This window comes from Calonectris borealis, chromosome 9 (genome assembly GCF_964195595.1).
Source record: "Calonectris borealis chromosome 9, bCalBor7.hap1.2, whole genome shotgun sequence".
NCBI lineage: Eukaryota > Metazoa > Chordata > Aves > Procellariiformes > Procellariidae > Calonectris > Calonectris borealis.
In genome coordinates this window covers 12,187,010-12,210,295 of record NC_134320.1, presented here as the reverse complement: position 1 = coordinate 12,210,295, position 23,286 = coordinate 12,187,010, and the positions used below count along the sequence as shown (strand labels likewise).

Here is a 23,286-nt window from a genome sequence, read left to right as displayed (position 1 = left end):
ATTAAATTGATTTAATTGATTGAAGGAAGGTGACTCCAGAATCTAGAAAATAGTGCTTGCTGAGATCTACAAGATCTAGATTCAAGTATTCTCCTCTGTCTCAGATGAATGCCCTAAATCCCCAGTCTTTATTTTTGGCCTTGGATTTGTCACTGCAGTCCAAGCTCTCATTCCCCTGTGCAGTGAAGAAGCCATTGTGTCTTCTACTGAAAAAAGCAGTCACATTCTCAGTTAGTCTTAGTGACTCTACTAAATCCCTTCTCCCAGGCTGTTTTATCCCATATTCTATTACTTTTCCACAGATTTAAAAAAAAAAATCTCTGCTTTTGGCTGGGTTTTGTGGATTGGAGGAGACTATAAAAATGTATGTTGCCTTACTATTTGATTTCAAAATTAGAGTATTCAAATGCTTCTGTCCCTCATTTTATATAATTTTCTCTTGCAGAATATTGTTGCATTTTTGCTACAATTTCAAATAAATCTATTTTTAAAGCATTCTATTGTCATGCACCTCAGTATAGAAATCACCCATTTCACCCTCACATAAATCTTTACAAAACAGAAGTGCAGTAAGTATCAGCTTTACTGAAACATCTTCAAGGAGATAACTGAAAGATAGATGTTTCTAAAGATATGATCTGTATACCTAAATATCTTTCAGTTAATTGATAGCTTGAAGCCAGTATCAGCTAATTTGTTGCCTAAGAGTTTGTAAACCTAGGCTCAATTTCCAAGCCATGAAGAAGTCAAACACCTTCACTAGATATATAATTTTTTTTTAATTCTGAAATTAATTAGCACAGTGAAAACTACCAGCTTACCCGCTTCCTTCATCTTTGCAGTCCCTGTTAGTGTAGATGCAATTTTACTTATGAAAAAGCACTCCTCCTGTCATAGCTTTTTCTACTCTTATTCTAACATAGCCGCATCTAATTGAGAAGCTGATACTATAGAACGGTAAAGTTTTTCATGCAGTTGCAGCTACATCCACACTACAGCTTTGACTGCATAAGTAATAAAGGAAAATTTGAATAGGACAATAGAAATCTTTAGGCTTAGACAGAGCTATGCTCATTTTGCAAGTGAATGAAGCTTTAAAAAATGCAAAATAGGTATCTTAAAATTTTACTCACTTTTCGCCACGAAGAGGCAACTATGTATTATATCTAAACTATGGAACCAAGTAGCACCAACAATGCACAGGTATTTGCAAAAGAACTAAAATGAAATGTTAAATAACTTTATAAAGAGCTAGAGTGAGGCTATCCTTAAGCATTGACACTGATGCAGCTAAAGCAAATGCTATTTTGATACCTGTGGGATAAGCTGTTGAAGAGCGGTAACACACGTTGGCAATTGTTTCATGTAAGGCTACTAATGGCATATTGTGATTAAGTTAAAAGCAAGAATGCAGATCTTGTGGAACTGAAGAATCTGGAAGTCTCCTTTTTTCCTCCTGCCTCCAAAACCAGTTAGATTCTTGGCAATGAAAAGATACCCTTTGTTTAAATAAATATTCCCACTGTGCCTGCATACAGCATAACAAGCAACATACAGGTATCTCACAAGATGTTATGAAACAGTTAAAGAAATTGATAATTACAGAGATGACATTTAACAAATATTACCAAATATTCATACCATGATCTTGGCACAGTTACATAGCAACTTTTTTTCTAATAATTTCTTCACTGTCTCTACACAAAAGAAAATGGTACTCACTCTCATGTTTAAGTGAGTTAATGATGGTTACACAAAAATCTTGCAAAAATTAAGAAGCTCTTTCATATCCATTGCTTGCAGTGAGGTTTTTTTTTGTAGCAGGGCCTAAGCCCTGCAATCAGAGAGGCATCTTTTGCCAGTTTTATGAAATTCCATCAGCATCTCAATCTGTGAACACTGAGGTTTCTCTTTTGTGGCCTACTACTTGATTTTTCAGAGCCTTGCTACCATGTTGTATGGAGCTTTTTGGCAAGTATGATCACCTGAGGACACTTACCTGAAAATCCAAAGTTCTGCCTAACCATGCTTCTATAATATGTATGGATATAAGGTAAATGCTCAGCTGGCTATTTCAGTCCTTTGTAAATATAAGAATATGGAGAAGAGCCAGCAGAGGATGAGGATGGATGGCCTACTGTACACCATCATTACCTCACAGCGTTTAGCTTGACCTAGATTGTAAAAAGAATTCACGAGGAATTCACCATCCATCAGGAAAAACAGTTATTTCCATCTTCCTTATTCCATGTAAGAGTGAGATTTAAAAAACAAAACCCAAACAAAACTCTTAATATATATTTTTAAGTCTGCCTTATTTTGGATATTTTGGGTTGCTGTAATAAACATCAGAGCTGAAAAGCAGTCATAATCACTCATTGCTATTGAAGACGGATATCTTCCATCTTTATCTTCCAAGCAACAATAGAAAACCAGCTTAATTTTATAATTGGGCTTTAAGATCATAAACATGAATAGCTTAAAAGAACACAAAATGCTCCAAAACTATTGCTAAAATATTTATCTAAACACTTTAGATAAAGCGAAAAATACTGTTTGCACTAAACTATTACTTCCACATCATATAACTTCACCAGTACTATCCTGAAAGTGATTAATGCTCATATCTGATTAAATAATTTGTTCATTTACCAATGAAAAACAGAATAATAGAAGACTCCTTATAACACATCGTGGCTTTAGATCCATCTCCTTAACCTGATCATTCTGCTATTACAGAATTTAAAAAATGAATTATGTTTTAATGGACATACTGGTAAGTCTCATAAAATGTTCAGAGAAAAAACAATACTGTATGAGACAGGTAGAAGGAATAAGAAGAACAAATCAATACAGTAATATGTAACTCTGCTTTTCCCAATGGATATTGCTGTGAAAATAGTTGTAACTGAAGGGGATAAAATACAGTAAGTTAAACAACCTAACGAGCAAGACCACTCTCCCTCCTAATTACACTACATCAATAGAAAGACTTAATACATTCACCGATTAAAGCAAGTCTCCAACTGTGCTAGGCTAGTGAGCAGGCAAGCTTTTATTGCTGCTATGCAGTCACTTCTTAAATATTCTTTTACTTTCTGACTGGCTACTCAGGGACAACGTCCCACCTGTCCTCTGACTAATTAAGTAGTATCAGTATCAGTAGTATGTTACTTGTATATATTTGTGCCTCCTGCCATTTATAACAGGTTTCTATTAAAAAAAAAATCAGCACTCTAAAGTTTTAGATAGTAATCAGAAAACACAAGTGTATATAAATATGGATGTTAATATTTGCATAATAAAAGTAGTTCTTGTAAGTTAGCAGCAATTTAAAGAGAAGACTGGTTTATCTGGATTAAATTACTGCCTTCACAGTTCACCGTTATTTCTTCTTCTTGATATACTGAAATTCAAATGTAATAAAACTTTTCAGTTTATTGAAGTATATAGAATACATTTGAGTTAAAATTAGAACATTTATAATGCACTTAAAACTTAAGACCTACTTAAATTACTTTTAAAGTAAATCTCAAGGCAGTGAGGAGTAGTCACATAATGCTGTTAAGATACAACACATGTACAAACTGCAGACCTGCATGTTTCTTTGGAAAGATCTAGAAAGTAATAATGCTTCTCTAGCCTTTATAGCTTGCAGAACGTAACAAACCAGCTGTGCTACTTCCATTGCAACTGTTTTCTTTAACAAACATCCAGTGGTCTTAATTACAAACTCCACAAACTATTTCATAACTATTACAATTTATAGCACATTTCCTACGGTCTCAGAGAACTATGGATTCAGGAAGGGTTGTGTGATTTGAAGTTTTTAATCATCCAGAGAGATGGAAGTACAGAAGAAAACAGAGTTAATTGTTATGATTGTTTTGACCTTTTTTGTTTCTTTTTTTTTTTAAATAAAGCTTTTATTTTTCTGCTTGATTTTGAACATTTGCAGTTAAAGCTGTTACTTTTTTATGATTGGCCAAAGGAGATTATTTTGAGAGTCTTGATTTGGTTAATATGCAAGAACGTGAACAGTGTTCACTAGCAAATGCAGCCTGGCAGAATGAACTGGTTTCAAAGGGGGGTGTGTGTGTGTGGGGGGGGAAATACTACTTGTGTACCTCAAAACTGCTGACAGGTTTTGACCTGGATAAGAAGGTAAAATGGTTGCAGTTAATGAAGCCTTCATTTATTTAGGGTTCCCAGAAGTCTTTGAAGGAAAACTTTCTAGGAGTAAGAACAAAAAATGAACCACATCTGGTTGCAACAGTGCAAGAATTCATCAAACTGAAATTAAACTCAACTCGTACACTGATGCCATTCCACATTTCAGGCATGCACAATATGAAATCAAATAGGTACTAGTTGCTGCCTGTTATGTCTGTGTAATTGGATGCTTTTTGCTCTTCTTCTGGCAAATTATTATCTTTTTTCAAATTTAAAGTAGGGCTTGCAACACCTGTGCTTCATTTGACAATTGCTACAAAATTCTATGTTTGCATTTGCTATAGTACAGGAAGTTATACAAATTACTATTTTTTCTACACTGATAGGATCACATCTGTACAGGATAATAGTTTCTTTCTCATGTGCGCTCATGAGAAGAGGAAAAAAAAATCATGTCTCTCTGGCATTTATTAGACATAGTCTATTTTCCAATCTTTCTATGGGATGTCCAGTTCAGATATACCAAAGAGTCTGAAGTGCAAAACCTAATAAGCTGTGCTAAAGAAACTCTTCTACAAGAAAAAACAAAGTTCTCTCAGACCATCAGGTTGAAATTTTGGACAAGAGTGTGTACTTGCAAGTTTGTACAGATTCTTCTCAGGATCACAATAGTCATCATGCAAGCCCACATACTTCCCTCCCCTACATCTGCTTTGGTTTTGGAGAAAAAAAAAAATTACTATTAATAGCAAGAAAAGATAAAACCATTTAGTTAGCAAACAAAAATAAAACAGTGACTGCAGTAGAGTACAACTGTAAAGACAATGGCATATGGAAAGAAATATGACTTCCTGGTGTCAAGGCAAACTGTTTCATGAGTTGCTATTAACAAATATTTCAAGAGAAGAAGAGAAAAGAAATGTCACAATTCCAAAATTTCATATGTAGCAACTACGAAGCTTTTCATTTTTCCCTCTTTTTACTCATGCTCAGAAACATAACCCACTTCAGCTAAGGGATTAGCTCTATGTGTGTGTGTGCGTGACTACCAAAGGCTTCCACTCTCAGTTACAGACCTGGTTTATTTCTATATTAGTATCTTTCCTCATTGGTTTTCCCAGAGTTTGCAAGGGGAAAAAAATACAAATAACAAGGCAAGAAAAGAAGCAAAAAAAAAAAAAAAAAGCTAAAGATCTTTATCGCAGATGCTTACAGCACAGGTGCTTTGGAGCCTAACTTCTACCTTCATACAGACTTGTGCACACACATGAGAGGAAACAATACAAGAGCAGAAGAGTGAGAGACAATGAAGAAGGGAGCGGGGTATGTGCTGAGGGGAAAGCAACACTCTCAGAGGGAATAAAAAGTTATTCTTAAGGATCAGAGTCTTCAGTTATGAGCATGATACTTGCCATTTATTAACATGATTTAACAGGCAGACCTAGATAAGACTGCCACAAAAAGATTATTTCACTATTTAACAGAACAAAGGATGCTAGCTAAGTGCAAGATACAACATTTCTTTCTAGATGACTGAGACACTGACAGGTTTCATTTGAAACCATTTCTTTTAGTTTCATCCTCTTTACTTCAGTTTCAAGGTTCTCCTTGTTACAATTTCAGGTCTAGTCTATGCTTTAAATTCCTCCTCCTTTTTTTTTTTTTCTTTTTTTTTTTTTTTGTCTTCATTAGAGTAAAAAACCCAAACAACAGAACAGTAAGACTCCCTGCTATATATATAAAAGTGCTAAAGTACAGCAGTGTTACAATGGAAAATCCTTTTCTAGGGAATCTGCATCTTCTTTAGCAGGGTTTGTGCATATATCTGGCAGTCCTTTTTATTACAGATGAAGTCTTAGTTCAATCATACTACTGCTCCTCTCTTGAATACTTCTTATCATCCTGATTTGTATATATCTGCAACCAGTCTAATATCTACTGAAAACTGTTTTCCTATATTCTTATGTGGTCAGCTCACTTTCAGCACTGACATCTCTTACTATAAATTCTGAGAAACATCTATTGTGCTGGCCCCTAAAATCTCATCACAGTTTTTAAGAACAGACTAACACTCTCAATGTGTTTTTCAAAGTTCCCTTGCTGTCTATTTACAGCTTTAATTCCATCTGATCAAATGACAGGAACATTAAAGAATCCATCACATTGTGCATGCATTCTGATATACTTGATTCCCACCTGTGTCTCCAGTTTTCAGAAAAAGCTGTGGTGACAAGTATGCCCTTTTTCTCTATCAATTATCAACGCAGTACTACAGGTAGCATGCTCTCTGAAAAGGTTTTTTTTTGCTTTCTGTTTCTTCAAACACTAGTTCTGTCCAGTCCAATTTTAATTACTTGTTTTACATTAAACTTAACACTTGTTACCTGTAGGTTTCAGTCTCATTGTAAACTGCATAGGAAGACACAACTGCACAATTCAGCTCTAGCACCAACTTAGTGAATGCTGAAATCTATCCTTTCGTTATCAGCTGTCATGATAATTTGATGTGCATGTATATTAAAAACATATACTGCATTTTTTGTCACAAGTATCTGCTTGCTCTTTTGATGCTTTCCAGCTACACAGCTTCTCTTGCCTGCAATTCCCATCTGTTGTCATTCCTTTCACTCTATTGTTCACTATCATCCTATTAAGTTATTTAGAACTCTAGCTTCAGATACTCTTCTAGGCTTCTGCTTCTACAGTATCATTTTGCCTTTTGATTTTGATCATTTTACTGTGCACTAGCATTCTTTCTTCTAGTTACTACACTTCTCCAGATAATTTGTCTAATTCAGGTTTCATCCAACAAATGACATTTACACTGTTTGCATCCAGTGCACAATTTTAATCTAATTTAGTGAAGTCCATCCAAAAACTGCAGGCACTTTTACTTTGTTTTAATTTAGGCTTATTTCAGTTTAACATAAATTGATTTAGTTTATACCCAATCAAAATCAAGTAAATCTTTACAATAAGCATCCATAGAGCAGTTTAGACCAGCTTTAGCAAGTTTGTTTAAAAACAAATTTTAAATTACGCTGGTGCATCTTTACATAAGACATTCCATGGCCTAGCACACATTGAGATAAAAATCCGATCCTTTTCTAGCTTTGCCTTCTACTCTTCTTTCCTTCTTCCTTCCCTTGAACACATTACTGAGTGCATTTAATTGGTTTTTGGTAAATGAACAAAGTATAAATATATGGTACACCTAGTCAAGTAAATGTATCTAATAGTTCTTCATGATGAATGCTGCTGTGTATGTGGAAAATGAAATAAGGAAAATTGCTCTTGGTTAATAAAGGCAACAGAAGAGAAGAAATAATTATTTTCCTAACTTGAAGCAGGAAGGAGGGAAACAAGACAATAGATAGGAACACAAACTTACCTTGGGTAACACAAAAATAGAATTACACCTGAGGCTTCTCAAGACAGAGGGCAACAGGGATAAGGGCTGTAATACCTAAAGTAAGGCAAGTGAAGAATACAACTAAATGTTTCTCTGGAAGAACAAGCACTGACAATAATGAACATGTAAACAACAGACACGCAGGTACAGCAGGAAACATTTACTTAATTAAGCAGATGATAATGGTGATTGCTTACCTTGAGAAACTATTACACCTTCATGACCTGAAAATCATTCTTGGCAGGTAGAACTAGATCGAACATGATACCTTTGAAGAAAGCCATAAATATTAAAGCCATGCATAAAACTTAAAATAAAATGGGAGCTTAAACATTGCAATTCAGTGTGATACTGCTGTCTGTACACTAAAGACTAGTTACAAGTAGACAAAACCCAACCTAGACAAAAGAAAAAATTCATCTCTAGGCTACCAGTGATACAGAAAACCAGATTAATAGCAAATAATAGTAACAGAGAATTAACTAAAATTACTTTATTATCTTTAACATAGAATCACAGAATAGTTTGGGTTAGAAGGGATCTTTAAAGGTCATCTAGTCCAACCCCCCTGCCATGGGCAGGGACATCTTCAACTAGATCAGGTTGCTCAGAGCACCGTCCAACCTGACCTTGAATGTTTCCAGGGATGGGGCATCTACCACCTCTCTGGGCAACCTGTTCCAGTGTTCCACCACAACATACCTTAATTGAAATTGATATGACAATATTCTAATGCATCTTGAAATAACAGCTCAACCACTATTGAAAAAGGAATTTTATAAGCCCACATGACAGTACTGAATTATCATAGGCTCACAAACAATTGAACTTCATAAGGAATAACCACTTAAGGACTCAATATCAGTCTCTCTCTAATGTCACATTAATAAATTAACGTTTCACAGGGTTAAGCATTTAGTAATGTTCGTGGTGAAAAAAGCAAAACAACAACCCAAAAAATGACAGAATTGAGTCTTTTGGGAAGGAAAAAACCACCACTTATATTGCTGTATGTGATGCCTTCTGCAGAGAAACCTTAATCCACCAAGCCCTGAAATGCCAACATTGCTACTGCAACACATCACAAATTGCATTTCAATTGTTAAGAGTCCAAATTTTCCTATGTCAGCTGGGTTCTTGTGCTGGATTACATCTTCAATATTGCAGCATGATCAAAGAATTCCCAAATCTTCCCCAAAACCTTATGGGTAACATCTAGCAACTGCATAAATCTGGAGGTGGCGCATTATAGAAGAAGTGAGAGATACTATCAGGCATCCAAACTATAATACAACATTGCTAAACCAACATATTTGAGCTTTGGACAGAAACACCCGACAACAATATACAGTTTTGTATACATATGATGCTTTGGACAGAAACACCCGACAACAATACAGCATTATTTCCCCAGAGAAACCGTTTCCATTTTCCAAGCAGCTCTACTGTTTACTTAGATATCTGAATTAGAGACAGCAAAAAAGCAAAGGAGATTTCCGTATGTATTTTAGGCTTAACAAACATTCTCCTGATAATAATTGCTTAATACTGTGTGATACCATTACCATGAAAGTGTTGAATTATTTTGGAAATACACTTTTTCAGCATAACAGAGCATTTCCTGACCTGGAACAAAATGGCTTCCTTCTCCTGAAGTCATCAAACTATGCTTGAAATGATTCTAGTTTAAGACAATAACAACAAAAAGGTGCTAGTTTTATGCAATTAAAGTACTCTAGGCAAATAGCTCATAACAAAACTATCTGTTTTTAAACCCCCTTTTGAGAAATTTATGTGCTTTTTTGGTTTGTTAAGAACTAAAATTCTCTGTTTGAAATGTCAAAGAAGAGACTTGAATAGAATTGGTCCAGCTAGGCAATAACTGGTATGGCATCCTTCAGGTTTCAAATGCAAATAAAATAGTGTGACTTTGAAAAAGGTTCATCTCCCACAGATCTTTACTTAAAATCAGACTTATCTTGCAAAAAATTGTTTCGTATAACATGAAATTAATTTCAGCTTAATTACTATAACAACATCTGTTATTTTTTTTCCCCCAATCCATCTGGCTTAAGCACTTCAAATGGCATCTTCTGTCAATCAAATAGGTTTATATTAAGTGTCATCATTAAGACTTCAAAACAAGCCCAAGATACGAAGGCAACACTTAGTTAACTTTATAGTACCATTTTTCAAATGGAGGAACTATCCTTGCAGATTTCAATAGAGCCTGAAGGTACTCACAACTGAAAAACAACCAGCCCACAACGAGTAAAACAATCACTTATTAGTGTCTTCTAAAATTGAAATTTTATTGACAATGCAAGATTTATGTGCTGTAGGTTCCGAATTTTTACTTACAGCTAAAAAAGCCAGAAAACAACTTTATTTTTAAAATGAAAACAATTAATTACAGGATCTTTTAAGAAAATATTGTAGTTCTCAGCATCCAAAATAATACACAGTGATCAGAATATATTGATTTAATCAGAAACTGATTGAAGATGTGGAAGTGAACACTAAACAATAGAAGCAATGATGGATAAAGAACAAGAACAGTCATCAGAACTGTTTGCCTAGTTACTTACGCTATTTGCTCATCTAAATGTCCTGTATTTATTTGTTAGAGAATCTAGCTGCTGATCTCTGACCAAACATACAATTCTGCAGTTATGTATTTGACAAAATTCAATTATCCTGACTGTTATATGAGCAGATCATATATGGAATATTGCACAGGATGACATTAGTTTTGTATACATATGATGCCTGCCTTTTACGGGTAAGTAGCTAAACATTTTACTAACATGACAAAATCCTCTGATTAGTGCAGCATTCATTAAATGGTGACAGATGCTAGCATTAATTACACGTTGAGTGGATCATTTTCCCATTACGTTTCTTTTGTTACAGCCTCATCTTTCTAGTTATCAGCCTGTCCTATAAGCAGATTAAGTAGCAGACTTTTTTTTTTTGGGGGGTGGGGTGTGTGTGTCTATATTCCTTGTTTGACCAAAATGAGTGATCGACCTTTTCTAGACTACCCCACCATACGGATTCCCCTCTTGCACTTTTCAAAACCTGTACTTATCATCTGTTAGACAATTTATAAGAAATTTTATTTTGAAAGGGTATTTGTGTGGCTATCTCAAGTCATCTTATGTTTAATGTTGGAAGCCATATGATTTATTGCTTGCTTCATACAAACAGATAATGTCTATTGTTTGTGACAAACCTTGCCAAATTATACTTGGCATATCAAATATTAATTTGGCATTTCAAGAGTGATTGAAAAACATGCACAGTGTAAGGTAGATGGAAAGGCATATGTTAAACAAGTTGCCATCCTTGATGTCAGTTCTTGAGAGAAAAGAGATTCCCATTCTATGTAATATTACGTGCATTCACATAAAACAAAAACTATCCACTGTTCCCATGAATTCTAGCAGAATTCCTAGTACACATTTTATGGCCAAGCATGTTTTTCTATTTGGTATGTTTATTGTGACATGTACACCAACTTCTCCTCCAACAACTCAAAGCACTCCTGGAGGGAAAAAGGAAAAAAAAAAAAAAAAAAGAGAAATTGAAAAGTACAAATGGCAAAATCATTCATTTAGAAATAATTTGTCATAAACCAAAAGGTTATAAATTGAAAGTTGACAGAGGAGGAGAAAGACATTGGAATAATAATGACCAAAAGATGATCAAGAGTCACTAATGTGATTTTGGTAGAGAAAGATAAATACAATCCTGAAATTTAAATCACAGACTTTTCCAGAAGACACAGGGAAGTAACAATGCCTTTGCACATTGCACTCCTAAGACTTATTAAGAACAAAAGTTCTAATGGGAAGAAATGCAGCGAAAAGTTACTGAAGTTACCAGGAAGTAGAAAGTCTGTTTCACAAGTGGAGACTGAAAAAACAAAACAAATCCTATCAAGAGGGCATATTTATTAAATATATATAACATTTTTTATATATACACACACACATATACACACAAGGGCAGTATTCAAGCTAAAAGATATCCACACACAAAATAAGCTGTAAATCCGTCTGTATAACTGCATTTCTAACCACCAGAGAAGTGATGGTCTGGAGCAGTTGTTCTGTGTGAAGTAGCAAGGCAAAAAAAGCCTCACTACCTTTGAAACACATCAAGTCCCATTTATACTGTGAAGATCTATTATGTGGCTGGATGAAACAGCAGGGACTAGAACTTGATGACCTGAAGAAGTCTCTTTCAGTCTTATATTTCTGCAGTGGGACTGGTAGATGCCCACACGGGGGAAATATGTGGGATAGTTATGATTAGTTATGATAGTTATGAAAGTTATGATTGCAGCCTTAAAATAGCTACTTGAAAAAAATTCTTTTCACTGATGGTTCAAAAGATCTCTCCTTCTACACAATCCAACTGGTTGAACTGTATTCCGTGAATACTCACTAATGCATCTGTACCTCCGTACAGTCTACTTTTAGAAGAGTTATTTGCAATGAGTTACAAGGCTCTCCCCTTCTCCTTATGCTTCCTCCTTGAAGTAGCTTATGCAGAAACTAATTGGTAATCTTCTCTTCCTAACTTCTCAATGGAAGTGCATGCTTGCTGCTGAGTAGTCAATACCTTTGTTTATAAAGTCCTGATTATCGGCTCTAATTTTGAAATGTAATTGAAATTGAATTTGTATCTGGGATGGAAGCTGTCTCTTGCTGCAAAACGAAAAGTTAGCATCAGGGTCTCCTTGTCACATTTTGGACACAAATACATCCACACAGACAAATGGGTGTATTTCTAGTTTTTTTTTTCAACTACTGTTGCATTTGATTGGTTAGAAGAGTGCAAAGTAGCCTCTGCTTTTGTCTGCTTCCAATACCTTGTTTGCCCACAGCTGGCCTTGCTTTCCTTTTTCCAGGTGTCCTAGTTTCTCTAGATTTGAGTTAAACACAAACAAGCATGCTGAAGTATACCTTGCTATTATTAAATTGACAATATTGAAAGTAATAAATAAATATTTTCCAATTTATTTTACAGTAATAGAATAATTCACATGCTTACAGCTGAGGATGTGTGCCCTTGTAGTATCATACCCTAGGTAGTCTTTTTGTCTGTCTTGTCCTCTTTATTTGACTATTGTCCTATACTTAGCTTCAGCAAACTTCTTAGTGTATGCTTAAGTCTGCTCTCAGAGACGTCCTTTCTTTTAATTTACAGCAATTCCAGTTTGTTTATTTTTAGTTATACAATATACAATAGTTTGGGCCTACTGTACTGATCTTGAGGCAGTAACAGACTTTAAAAATGCATTCTGAAGAACATCCCTAACATATCAGGTTGCATGATGGAAGAAAGATGTCAATTCCCTAGAATGAGGGAAAAAGCTAAACAAAAGCCACAGACATTTCACATGGCTTGTTTGAACACAAAGCCTGCTGCCATGGACTTGCTTTCCCCCCCAGATATGGCCTCCTTGTCCAACTAAATTTTCTGCCCTAACACATTCTTAAGACCACCTGTATTTGTACAGGATTTCTGGTTGACAGTTTGACTTGATAGTCAGCTGATACCTGGAAATCCTGGCCATGACCACAGGTACATGTACTCTGGAGCTGTATAAGACATGCCCAGTAAATTAATAACTTCATCCTGAAGGAGCTGAATTTACTGCTCATGTAAAGCCCAAGTAGACCCTTCAAAGTAGGGCAACACTCACAGAAATATGGGACCCATCATGCAGCCACAAACTCCCTTTTTGTCTTTAAAGAAAAACAATGGACTGTTTTGAAACCATTGACTCTGAAGAATGGGACTATTCAAAGTAGCAAACTTCAGCATTCATGTAACTATGTGCAAGGTTGGAGGCTTAGACTGTAAGGTCTTTGAGGCAATGACTATTATTTATTAAGAGACTGTAAAATAGCATACTGGGAATGTGAACCAACAACTAGGCCTCCTAGATGCTAACATAGTATGGCTAAATATATTTTACATGATACATAACTTGGCACATCAGTGATGCATATACCTTCAATTACTATTTTTGACACAGATCTCTTCTCAGGAGACTCCATAGCCTGCAGAAAAGCCAACTAGCATCCAGAAGTTTTACATCAGCTTCAGAGGATATAGTGATATATTCAAATACATATGTTCACTGCATTATACTCAAATGATCTTACCGTCATAAAATCAAAATCAAGTTTTTCAAATAATCCAAACCAGTTCTTTTTCAATGACGCTAACTTCCTGGTAATGTTTTTGTACAATAAACATTTACAGAATAATTTTAACTTACTTCCACTGACAGTTACAAAGCTTTTTGCATAGTTTATGTTAACTGACTTTGGTTTGTTTTAAGGGTATATTTGGGCAGCTGAAAACAAAACCAAAAATAGATATCTGAAGTGTTTGACAGGAAACCGATACAAGAACCAAAAACCTTAAGATAATAATAATAAGAAACATCTTATTTTTATTACCTGAGTGCAAAAATGAATGGTAAAAACTCCATAACACTCAATTACATATTCCATGAACAAGCACAGCATTGATATGATTCCCATAAGGTCAATGGGACAGGCCCATTACAAGACTCAGCTACAGAAAAGCACGTATTTCCCAGCTATTGTGCAGCACCATAATTACTCTCAATTTTGGTGGAACTCAAAGCTCCCTAAGGTTGCCTTGTCAGTTCTACCTTAAAAAATTTTTTTGAGAACGAAACCAAAACCCCTTCTGAAACTGCTAAAGATGCTAGCGATTTAAAAAGAAAATCTTGGCACCAGAGGGACCAAAAGAAGGAGCATATAATATACAGAAGACAGATCATTTGGAATTGCAGCTGAACGTCAATCTGTCACCTCCCGCTCCCTCTAATTTCTCAATTACAAACCTGACAATTCCCTCATCCCTGGAAGAAAATATGTTCACTATTTTGGTTTACTTTGGGAAAACAAAACAAAATCTTCCCCCTAGTTTCAAAATATGTTGTTTTTTTGTTCCAGTGAGACAAGCATCTATGTTCATCTCTTATACATACAAAGTCAACCCACTCAAAAGAGGTCAAAATGAAACAAAAATTATAGATTTGCATTTTTATTTCATATCCTTATAAACTCATAATCAGATTTGTTAAATCTCATTTGTTTACTGTCAAATATTCCTCATCAATGATTACTATTAGATTATTCTGAAAAATGTTCATATAGCACATTTTGCAGTATATTTCCAAAAAAGTTCAAAAAAATCTCTTCCAGGATATTTAGCATTGCTTATTTCCCTGATTGGAAAATCAGTTACGTACACAGCCATAAGGCAGGACACCTAAACACCTTCAGGTACCATATGGAAAATACACAGTCTTCCCATTCCCATATGGGCAGTTTAATTTTATTTTCCTGGAATGAGATGTTAGACTATCGTTTCCCCCCACCTTAGTTACTCTGAGAGTGCAGTTAAACTTGTCTTTCCTCAGGAGAAATACAGTGACATTACTTAAGGATTTGTTATTTATTTAAATGTTAGTATCTCATTTATTTGTGAGGCATTTCTGAGAGTAGACTTAAGTTTGTTTTAAGGTTACAAAAACACAGATGTGTATATACTTTTTCCCCAAGGCTACTAACTTACCGTTTTGAAGGATCTTTTTTCCCTCCCTTCCTCTGGTCCTCACCCAAAGCCCCTTCCCACAGCCTCGGGATACTCTGTGTGGAATGAACCTCCCACATACAGAGGCTCCTCGTCCAGACACACTTTCACCTACGCTAGGAAATAACCCTTTTTGGCAGCAAACCCTTACCTGCTCCCCAGCTACTTACCAACACCACATCCCAGGGCTGCAGCGAGGCGTTCCCAGCCCTCAGGAGGCCAAACCACCAGCACTTGCTGGTAGCACCTCCCGGGTCGGTACCTGGCGGCGTTCATAGGCGACCCCCGCCCTTCCCCGGCATGGCGCTGCGAGCCCCTCCGTTCCTCACCAGCCCTTCCCTAAGGACGGGCCCTCACTAAAGCCGCTGCTGCCTCAGGAGTCGGGGCAGGCCCCAGCTACCTTGCTTCCCGGGCGGAGGAAGAAGCGGCGACCACGAGGTGAGGGGAAGAAAACTGCGGGGCAGACGCCGCTCTGCGCCCGCGGGCAGCCCGACACCCACCTCCCGCCGGGTGACGAGCAACTGGTAGAAGTCTTTGCTGGGGGCCGGGGCCTGCCCGCGCGTCTCGAACACCTCCTCCCGCAGCAGCGACGCCATTTTGGGACGCTGGAAGGCGGTGTCTATGGCAACCAGGAAGAGGCGGACATCACGCGGGGTCACCGGGAGCCCAGCCCCCTCTTAAAGGAGCAGAGCGGGCAGTAACGCGGTGGCCGGGCAGGGTCTTCGCCCCCGCCGCCGGCAGAGCCCCGCTCCCCCGCCGGCTCCACCCCCCTCCCGCGCCCCCCGCCCGCACCTGAGGGGAGACACTCACGCGGACCCAGGGGTGACGACCCCGGCGGAGGGATACTGACCGACGAACGCCGGCCCCGCCGAGCGCAGGGAGCGGGGCGCGCACACGGCGGCAGCGGGGGCTGCGTGGGGGGCGGCAGCCGGGGCAGGGGCCGCCCGTCGGCCCAGGGGGCGCGCAGGCCCCGGCGGGGCCCCGGCGCGGGGAGAAAGTAGTCCCCCAGCCTCCCCCTCGCGCCGCTGGAAGGGGTTCGGCGGCGGAGGCGGCGGACGAGGCGCTGCTCGGTGCTGCGGCTTCAGCTGATAATTGAAGGGAAGAGAGGCGGCTGCTGCCGGGAGGAGGGGAGGCACGGAGCGTCTGCGGAGGCCGCATCGGGACAAACTAGGTACCCGGGGCCCCTCCGCTCTTTCAGGGGGCGCCGGGGAGGCGGGCGCGGGGCGGCGTGGCGCTGGGCCCCTCGGCAACCGCCGGGCCGGGCGGCCGGGCCTGTTGTGTCATCTCCGGCATTAGCCGAGCTGCCCTTCCCGGCGGCCCGGGGCAGGGGGAGGGGAGCAGCGCCATCCCGGAGCATTGTTGCGGATGAGGGGGGTGGGGGGGTGGGGGACGGGGACGACACGACGCCGTACTGGTGAGTGTGTGTGTAGGGGGGCGCCCGGAGGTGTGTAATGGGGCGAGGGGAGGGGGCCTTCGCTGAGGAGGGAAGGGGTGGAAACGGAGCTGACAAAATGGCCAGGCAGTCACCGGAGCCCGCTCGGGGGACATCCCCTCTCCCCCCGGCGCCGGGCAGGGCTGCTGCCCGCCGCCTCGCCTCGCCCGGGCTGCCCGGCGTGTGGGGGGAGCGCGGCCTCCCCTCTGCGGGCCCTGTGTAGCTGCTGATACAAAAGGGCAGTGTCAGTGTTGACACTGCCGTACCGATTTGTATGCCCTTCCCCGTCTTCTCCCTCCCCCGCTCCGGTTGGCCCCCTTTTCCCTCATGGCTCGCTCTTTCTTTTTTCTTTTTTTTTTTCTTTTTTTTTTTTTTTTTTCTCTGAGGGAGCTATCGAATTTCTTAAAGGAAAAAATTGAGGATACTCCTCTTTCCTTCCCCTCTGCCTGGCTCGATAAAAATGCTAAATAATCGGCCGACGTCCATATTTCACAAGCTTTTGGACGGGGGGAGGAAGAAGGTGGGCAGAGAATGGAGGCGCCTGCAGGGTCAGAGTTGCAGCGCTGGCTACCCACAAGAGGGGTTATTTTCGCAGTTAATGCTTTAGAGCTGATGTTTTTCTTGCTTTCAGTCAAGAAGCAAGTTGCCTGGTCCTTGCGTTTGCTTGCATAATGCGTCGTACTTGGAGGCTGATCAAACGCTGGGTTCTGCCTTTCCTGCCTGGCTCTTCCTCCTTCCCCTTCCCCGGCGGGCGGGGGGGGCTGGGGAGTGGGAGAAGTTTTGAGGTGCTGGTAGCACTGACGCCAACCGCCTCCTGGTTACTGCCCTGGTTATCTGGGGCTGGGAAACAAACCGATACCGCGGCTTTCGCCAGACCTGTAGGCCCGTCTTCCTGCTGTTCAACTTTTTTATTGTTCCCCCTTCCCCCCCTTCCTAGTGCACTGGCTTTCGCGACAGCCAGGGGTTTTCACAGAACGGGAGTCCGAAAGTCTAGACTGTGAACCGGAAAATAATAGGGGAAAGAATGGAAAGTTATGTCAAGGGCTTTGGGGGAAAAACATCGACGTATCGAACAAAGGTCCTGCCTGTATTGGAGAGAGAGGCCTGCATGTGAGGCCTGATTGTGTCGCATTTACACACGGGGAAGAAATGAGTGCTTGGTACTGGCCTAAATTTATTCTGTAAGTCTGGCGTGCAACTTGGGAACATTTTTAGAGCATGTGCAGTTTGTTTTGAGGGTGGTTTTATTATGTGCAGCAATCCAATAATAATTTTAATTGGAATTTTTTTTTTCCAAAAGACTGTTTAGTGTGGGTTTTTATTTTTTTTCTTTCTGCCTTGCTCAGCAGACATAATATTGATCCAGAGGTTCTAGCACCATAACACAAAACTTTACTCAAACAGGATAACTTCCACAGTTTGTGTTGTGTGTGTTATGAATATTGAACTTCCTGGTGCTTTAAAGACTGTCAGAAAGAGGAGTTGAGTAGTTACCACCTGACAAATATGAAGTACATCCTTCACAATAAGAAAGAAGAGGAATTCTGATGACTTTAATTTTACAAGCTTTTCTTAGGGGAACTGTCATTGTGGATATACTTTCTTTGTAAGGCTTTAAAAGCTAGCAAGCATTGCTGTGATTACTTCTGTTTATCTCTGGTATATTCTCTTCTCTCCAGTTCTCTCTCTCTTTTCCCTCCCACCTCCAAGACTAGACTTCTAATTATACAGGGGTGTTTTTTTGGTATTTGATTTCTGCTCAAACAGATTTGTGAGGTTTTTAAGTTTTTCATTATGCTAAAAGTTTTAAAATGTATTTTATTTTATATATATTTAAAAATACGCATAATGAACATGGAAGCAGTACTTGAAAAAGAACTACCTTTCTACTGGTTGGTATCCTATTTAATAAATATTGATAGGAATGAAATGTATTTATGAAAATATTAGTATTTAATTTTTTGCAGCTAATATTTTAACAATTAATGTTACACTTGAATTAAGAAGCTTAAAAGCAGTGTTCTGGTGAGTAAATATTGTAAATAATAGTTCTAGTTTTCAGAAACTTACATGTTTTTAACTTGTAGTAGTTTCTATATTTGTAAAATGTAGCTGATTGTGAATTGCTTGGTTCTGTATATACACTGTTTTTGATCTTAAAATGGAAGGGTATTTTTAGTTTTTATTGTTTGTTGTATCCTGTTGTTGTGGTAGAAGTATAGGTAATCTTTTTTTTTTTTCCCCCCACTCCTGTGGTGTCTCTGAAAAAATTGGGAGTAGTAAGCTTGAATTGACAACTTTAAGTCTGAATGTTCTTCAGTCTCCAGATGGCTCCATAGGTAGGAGCCTAAACAGGTCTTAGCTGTTACTAGAAAAATTGTAGGTCATCCACAGTGTGACATTACTACTTATTAATATAGCAGATCTACTTCAGTAGGAGTGCCGACCTGTTGAGTAAGAGGCTTATGAAAATGGAGTCTTTTGATGTCTTGCAAAAGTTCTTCAGGCCAAAGTGACCATTAGGGAAACAACTTGTATCTTCCCAGTAAATGAATAATCAGAACTGTCATTCTGAATCAGGAATCATGCACAAGTTCATTTTTTTATTTTCTTTTTCATATTGCACTTTGACCATTTGTCTTCAAACCCAGAATGCAAATATTATAGGAAAAAAAATTGTAATGAAAACTTGTTCTTATAAAATCGTTCCTAAATTTGAGACCCAAAGCTATAGGCAACAAAGACACTGTAGTCCTTCTGCAGCAGTTTACCAAAAACGTAATACAACTGACTTTAATGTCATGAATGAAGCCATGACAAATTTTTGTGTGGGTCCTTACATCACTGATAAGTACAGTTACTTGCTTTGAGACAATCCAGGAAGGTAACCTGACTAAATTCCTTTTGTTTCTATGCAATGAAGCTGAAGCATGAGTAGGAAAGTTATTGTTTGACTAACCTACATATTTGTACTTAATTTGCAGCTTAAGTGAATCTCAGAACTGTCTGTGTTAATCTTACATTTATAGGCCATGCTGTATTTTCTAACAAGCTAATTAGTAAGCATCATGTAGAACACTTCTGATCACAGGTCTGTCTTCTGTAACACTGAAACTAAATTATTGTGAAAAAGTATAATTAAATCCCAAAGTCGTACAACATGGTGTATTATCACGTTGTCAAAAACTTAACCTGGAGTGTTTCTGGGATCTTCCATTGGCCTGTTGGATGATCTGTGCCCTGTTCATCGCCTATCAAATTAGTAACACTCCCTATAAAACACTTTGTGGATTCTATGACATTCTTAATAGTGGAAACTTTTAATCAAGCTGTCACTGCCCCGTTCAGTACTGACTGAAGGTAGTAGTACATCTGAAGTTTTTGGTAGGGTAACCTTTTTTGGTAGGTATTACCTTTGGGTCAGTTTGTTCTTCTGAAGAAGTAATGCTTACTTTGAATTTGCTCTTAATATTTTAATCTCTGTATAGTGTCATAGCAGATTTGTGGCAGTATATGAACCCAACTTCTTGCTGAGCGTTTTCATAGCCAAGTTTTAATTCGGGACACGAGGTTGGTAACTGCAAAACAAAGACACATTGACTCTTTCTTTTTCCCTCCTGATATTTTTTTTGATTTGCATGAAATAATGTGTTTCTCAAGGAGCAAAACTATTTTCAGACTTCTCGACTCTTGGTGGTCAAGTATGACAAAATACTTTTATGTAGCTGCTTGTTTCAGGATGTCTTTTTTAACGAAATGATTAACTTCAAAACATGAATTCAGCAATCTTCTGTAAATAGAAAATTTCTAGCTGCACATGATGTCAAGTGTACAGTCAGTGTGAAAGACAGCACTAAGTCAACTAGCTTCTCCACTGCATGCTTTCGGATACCAGTGACAGTTACTTCAGTGCGGAGGTTAGTTTTGAAGAGCAATTGTTCTCCTAATCCTGCCATGTGATAACATTTTTCTCATCAAGTTCGTAGAATCTAACTGTGTAAATATGCAGTCATATTCTCCTTTAATTCTGTCTGGCAGCCAGAGTTTGAGCACACATAACCAATCTGTTTACTCTCACTGTCTATAATAAGGCTTGTCTTGCAATGTACTGACTGTTGCCAGTCTTACTTGACTCATGAACATACTCAGTACAAATATGGCTGAAAACTGCCATGTATAAGAGCAATAGATAGTCAACTTTTGAAGTGAAGATTTTTATATAGGAAAAACTGGAAAAGTTAGGTGGTATAATCAACAAAGTTAATCACAGTGATCTAATACTGGATGTGAGAAGTACTACCAATGGTGTTCAAGCCCTACTAGCCTTCAGTTGCTCCAAAAAAGCCTCTCTTGTCATGATGAATAGAGTAAGCCGGTTTGGAAAGGACCTCTGGAGGTCACTTGGCCCTGCTCACCACTTGACTTCATCTACCCTTGAATAAATAGTTTTTCATTGGTCACTGTACTGCTAAAATAGCTCCATCTTCTTGAGTGATAAGAAAGGAAAAAAAAAACAACAAACCTACAAAGGTATGTATAGAGAGGAAACTGGAAGGATTCTATAATGGGTAGCAGTACAATGCTGTCACGTGGAGCAGGGGGAAATCACAGTTTCTCAGTTCTGAAGGGATTGGTCTGCTTTGTGATGGTGTTCACAATGAAGCGCACATGCTGAACTGCAAAGATTTGACCTTCTTAAAAGGTATGAAAGAGTCTGAGTCATTTCCTGGAATGTGAACCTTGAGTTGTAGGGAGCAATTTGGTATTTCAAAATGGAAGCTGAGGTCCCTGGTACTTCGTGAACAAGAAGGCTTTTTTTAAGCTCTGAAAGGCAAGGTATATTTCATGTTTATTCTGCTTTCAGAGCAACTTGTTGCTGACAACCGCTGTTTTATTGCATAACATCCAAATAAGTAAACTTAGCATGAAGAAGGGCAACTATTTGCTAGACTTTTGTAAAGGTGGAAGTGAAAGAATACAAATATGTTCTTTATTTTCTGATGTACATGTGTTATTTGGGTACAAAGGTGTTAAACTTTCAGAAGGCTGTCTAGTCATGAGACGGGCATTAGACTCAATACGAGCAATGTGCATCTCCTTCAGATTTGTGGCTGACTACTGTTGTGTGTTTAAAGCATGGTTAATATCAATCGTTATTAATGCAAGAGCAGTAACTATGATGAAGAATTTTTACTTTGATTGATTTTTAGGGATAGTTTTAAAGGTAAAACCATTAGGAAAAATAGGCCTGGAACAAACCTTCGTAGGTGATCTAGTACGTACTTACGCTCCAAGGTAACTAGGTTTAGTCTTACGCTATCTTTGCTTTTGGAAAGCATGCATGCTGTCTTGTTCTCCCTCATCTTTCTCCATGTCTAACTTCTATCTTATTTCCCTTGCTATGAGCTTGTTATGGTTTGTCTTGTCCACTCTGGATAGCAGAAAGGATCTTCTCTCTGTACTGTGGGTTTTATGTGCTTGAAGTCTGTTCTGTGCCTCCTCCCTTAGTCCAAGACTGCTTAGATGTAAAAGTAGGAGTACAGGTAAATAAACGTGGAAATCAGAAGATACTACATAAGAGTGTATTTTTAAGTTGAAAACATGAATTTTTTAGGAGCACTATAAATGAGTCGAGGCACCAAAAAAGGAAAGATGTAAACAGTGCATAGTAAAACTAGTGATGGTGGACTTCAACATCCCCCATGCCTGCCTCCCTCTCTCCCCGCGCCCGCCCCCCCCCCCCCCGCCCCAAAGAAAAAGAAAAAGCACACACACATACACACACACATTCCCCCTCCCAAACAATCAAGGGACTTGCATTAAATGTCCTTGATGCTGGTATAATGATTAAATGCTTACTTTAACTCCTGGAGTTAGTGAGGAGAAGCTGCGTTTACATCATATACCTTTGTCGAATATGAATCTGTGGTAGATGTCTATTTTTGGACAAGATAATATTGTAAAATGTGTTAACGTCAGGCTGGAAGATGGCATCTTATCCATATTAATAATTTTGTGTCTTCTAATGTCAAACCTCTTATGTAATTAGCTTATTCAGTATAGAGAGTGTCCCTTCCTGGAAGGTGTGTGTGATGTAACTGAGCCTTCTGACCACAGGTGAGATGGGGCTATGCATTTAAAGAGAACTACTGAAGAAAGTGAAGGTGCATATTAATAGGCTATATGCTGAACACAAACTTGGAACTCTTCTTTCCTTAGAGAGTGAATGTTCTCTTCATTTTGAGGATAGATTCCATTATAATCAAGTTCCTGACTGGGAACTGTAATTTCTCTTTAAAACTTCACTTGTTTTGACTTTTGCAGTTGTTTCAGGTATAATAGCCTGACGAACTCATCCATCATAAAGCAGTGAGGGGAAGGTGGGAAATTGCTAACTTGAACAAGAGCATGCAAACAGTCATAGTCTGTGTGAATAGGCCTGAGTGAATAGCATCTGAGAAGAAGCTGCATGGCTAGGTTTCAGATCTTTAACACCAGTAATGGCTTCAAGTAATGGAAGGGGCAGGAATACCATTGGTGTACATAAAAATGCAACTTGATTTGAAGTTAATTAGAAAATTTCTGGAGAAAACACCATTTCAACTGTATCTCATTTAAA

At 38.7% G+C, this 23,286-nt stretch overlaps 2 protein-coding genes across 15 annotated transcripts in view; one reads left to right on the top strand and one right to left on the bottom strand.

The window, feature by feature from the left end:
• The window catches only part of FBXO36 (F-box protein 36), a 32,751-nt gene extending 16,680 nt beyond the window's left edge, over positions 1-16,071 (bottom strand). Inside the window, exons 1-4 of one of the 3 annotated variants that reach the window (XR_012674839.1) lie at positions 15,406-15,716; positions 7,783-7,853; positions 7,565-7,639; positions 2,263-3,406 (exon numbers count right to left, since the gene is read on the bottom strand). Coding sequence is in view for 1 of the 3 variants with exons in the window: in XM_075158255.1 (XP_075014356.1) it covers positions 15,736-15,831 (96 nt within the window). In the remaining 2 variants the exon portion in view is untranslated. The other 2 variants (XM_075158255.1, XM_075158256.1) reach the window with 2 other exon arrangements.
• A 128-nt stretch (positions 16,072-16,199) lies between these two features.
• Positions 16,200-23,286, top strand: part of TRIP12 (thyroid hormone receptor interactor 12) — an 83,162-nt gene continuing 76,075 nt past the window's right edge. For 5 of the 12 annotated variants that reach the window (XM_075158251.1, XM_075158245.1, XM_075158243.1 and 2 more), the window contains exon 1: positions 16,247-16,406. The gene's annotated coding sequence lies outside the window, so the exon portion shown is untranslated. Of the gene's footprint in view, positions 16,407-23,286 lie in introns of all 12 variants that reach the window. The other 7 variants (XM_075158247.1, XM_075158239.1, XM_075158246.1 and 4 more) reach the window with 4 other exon arrangements.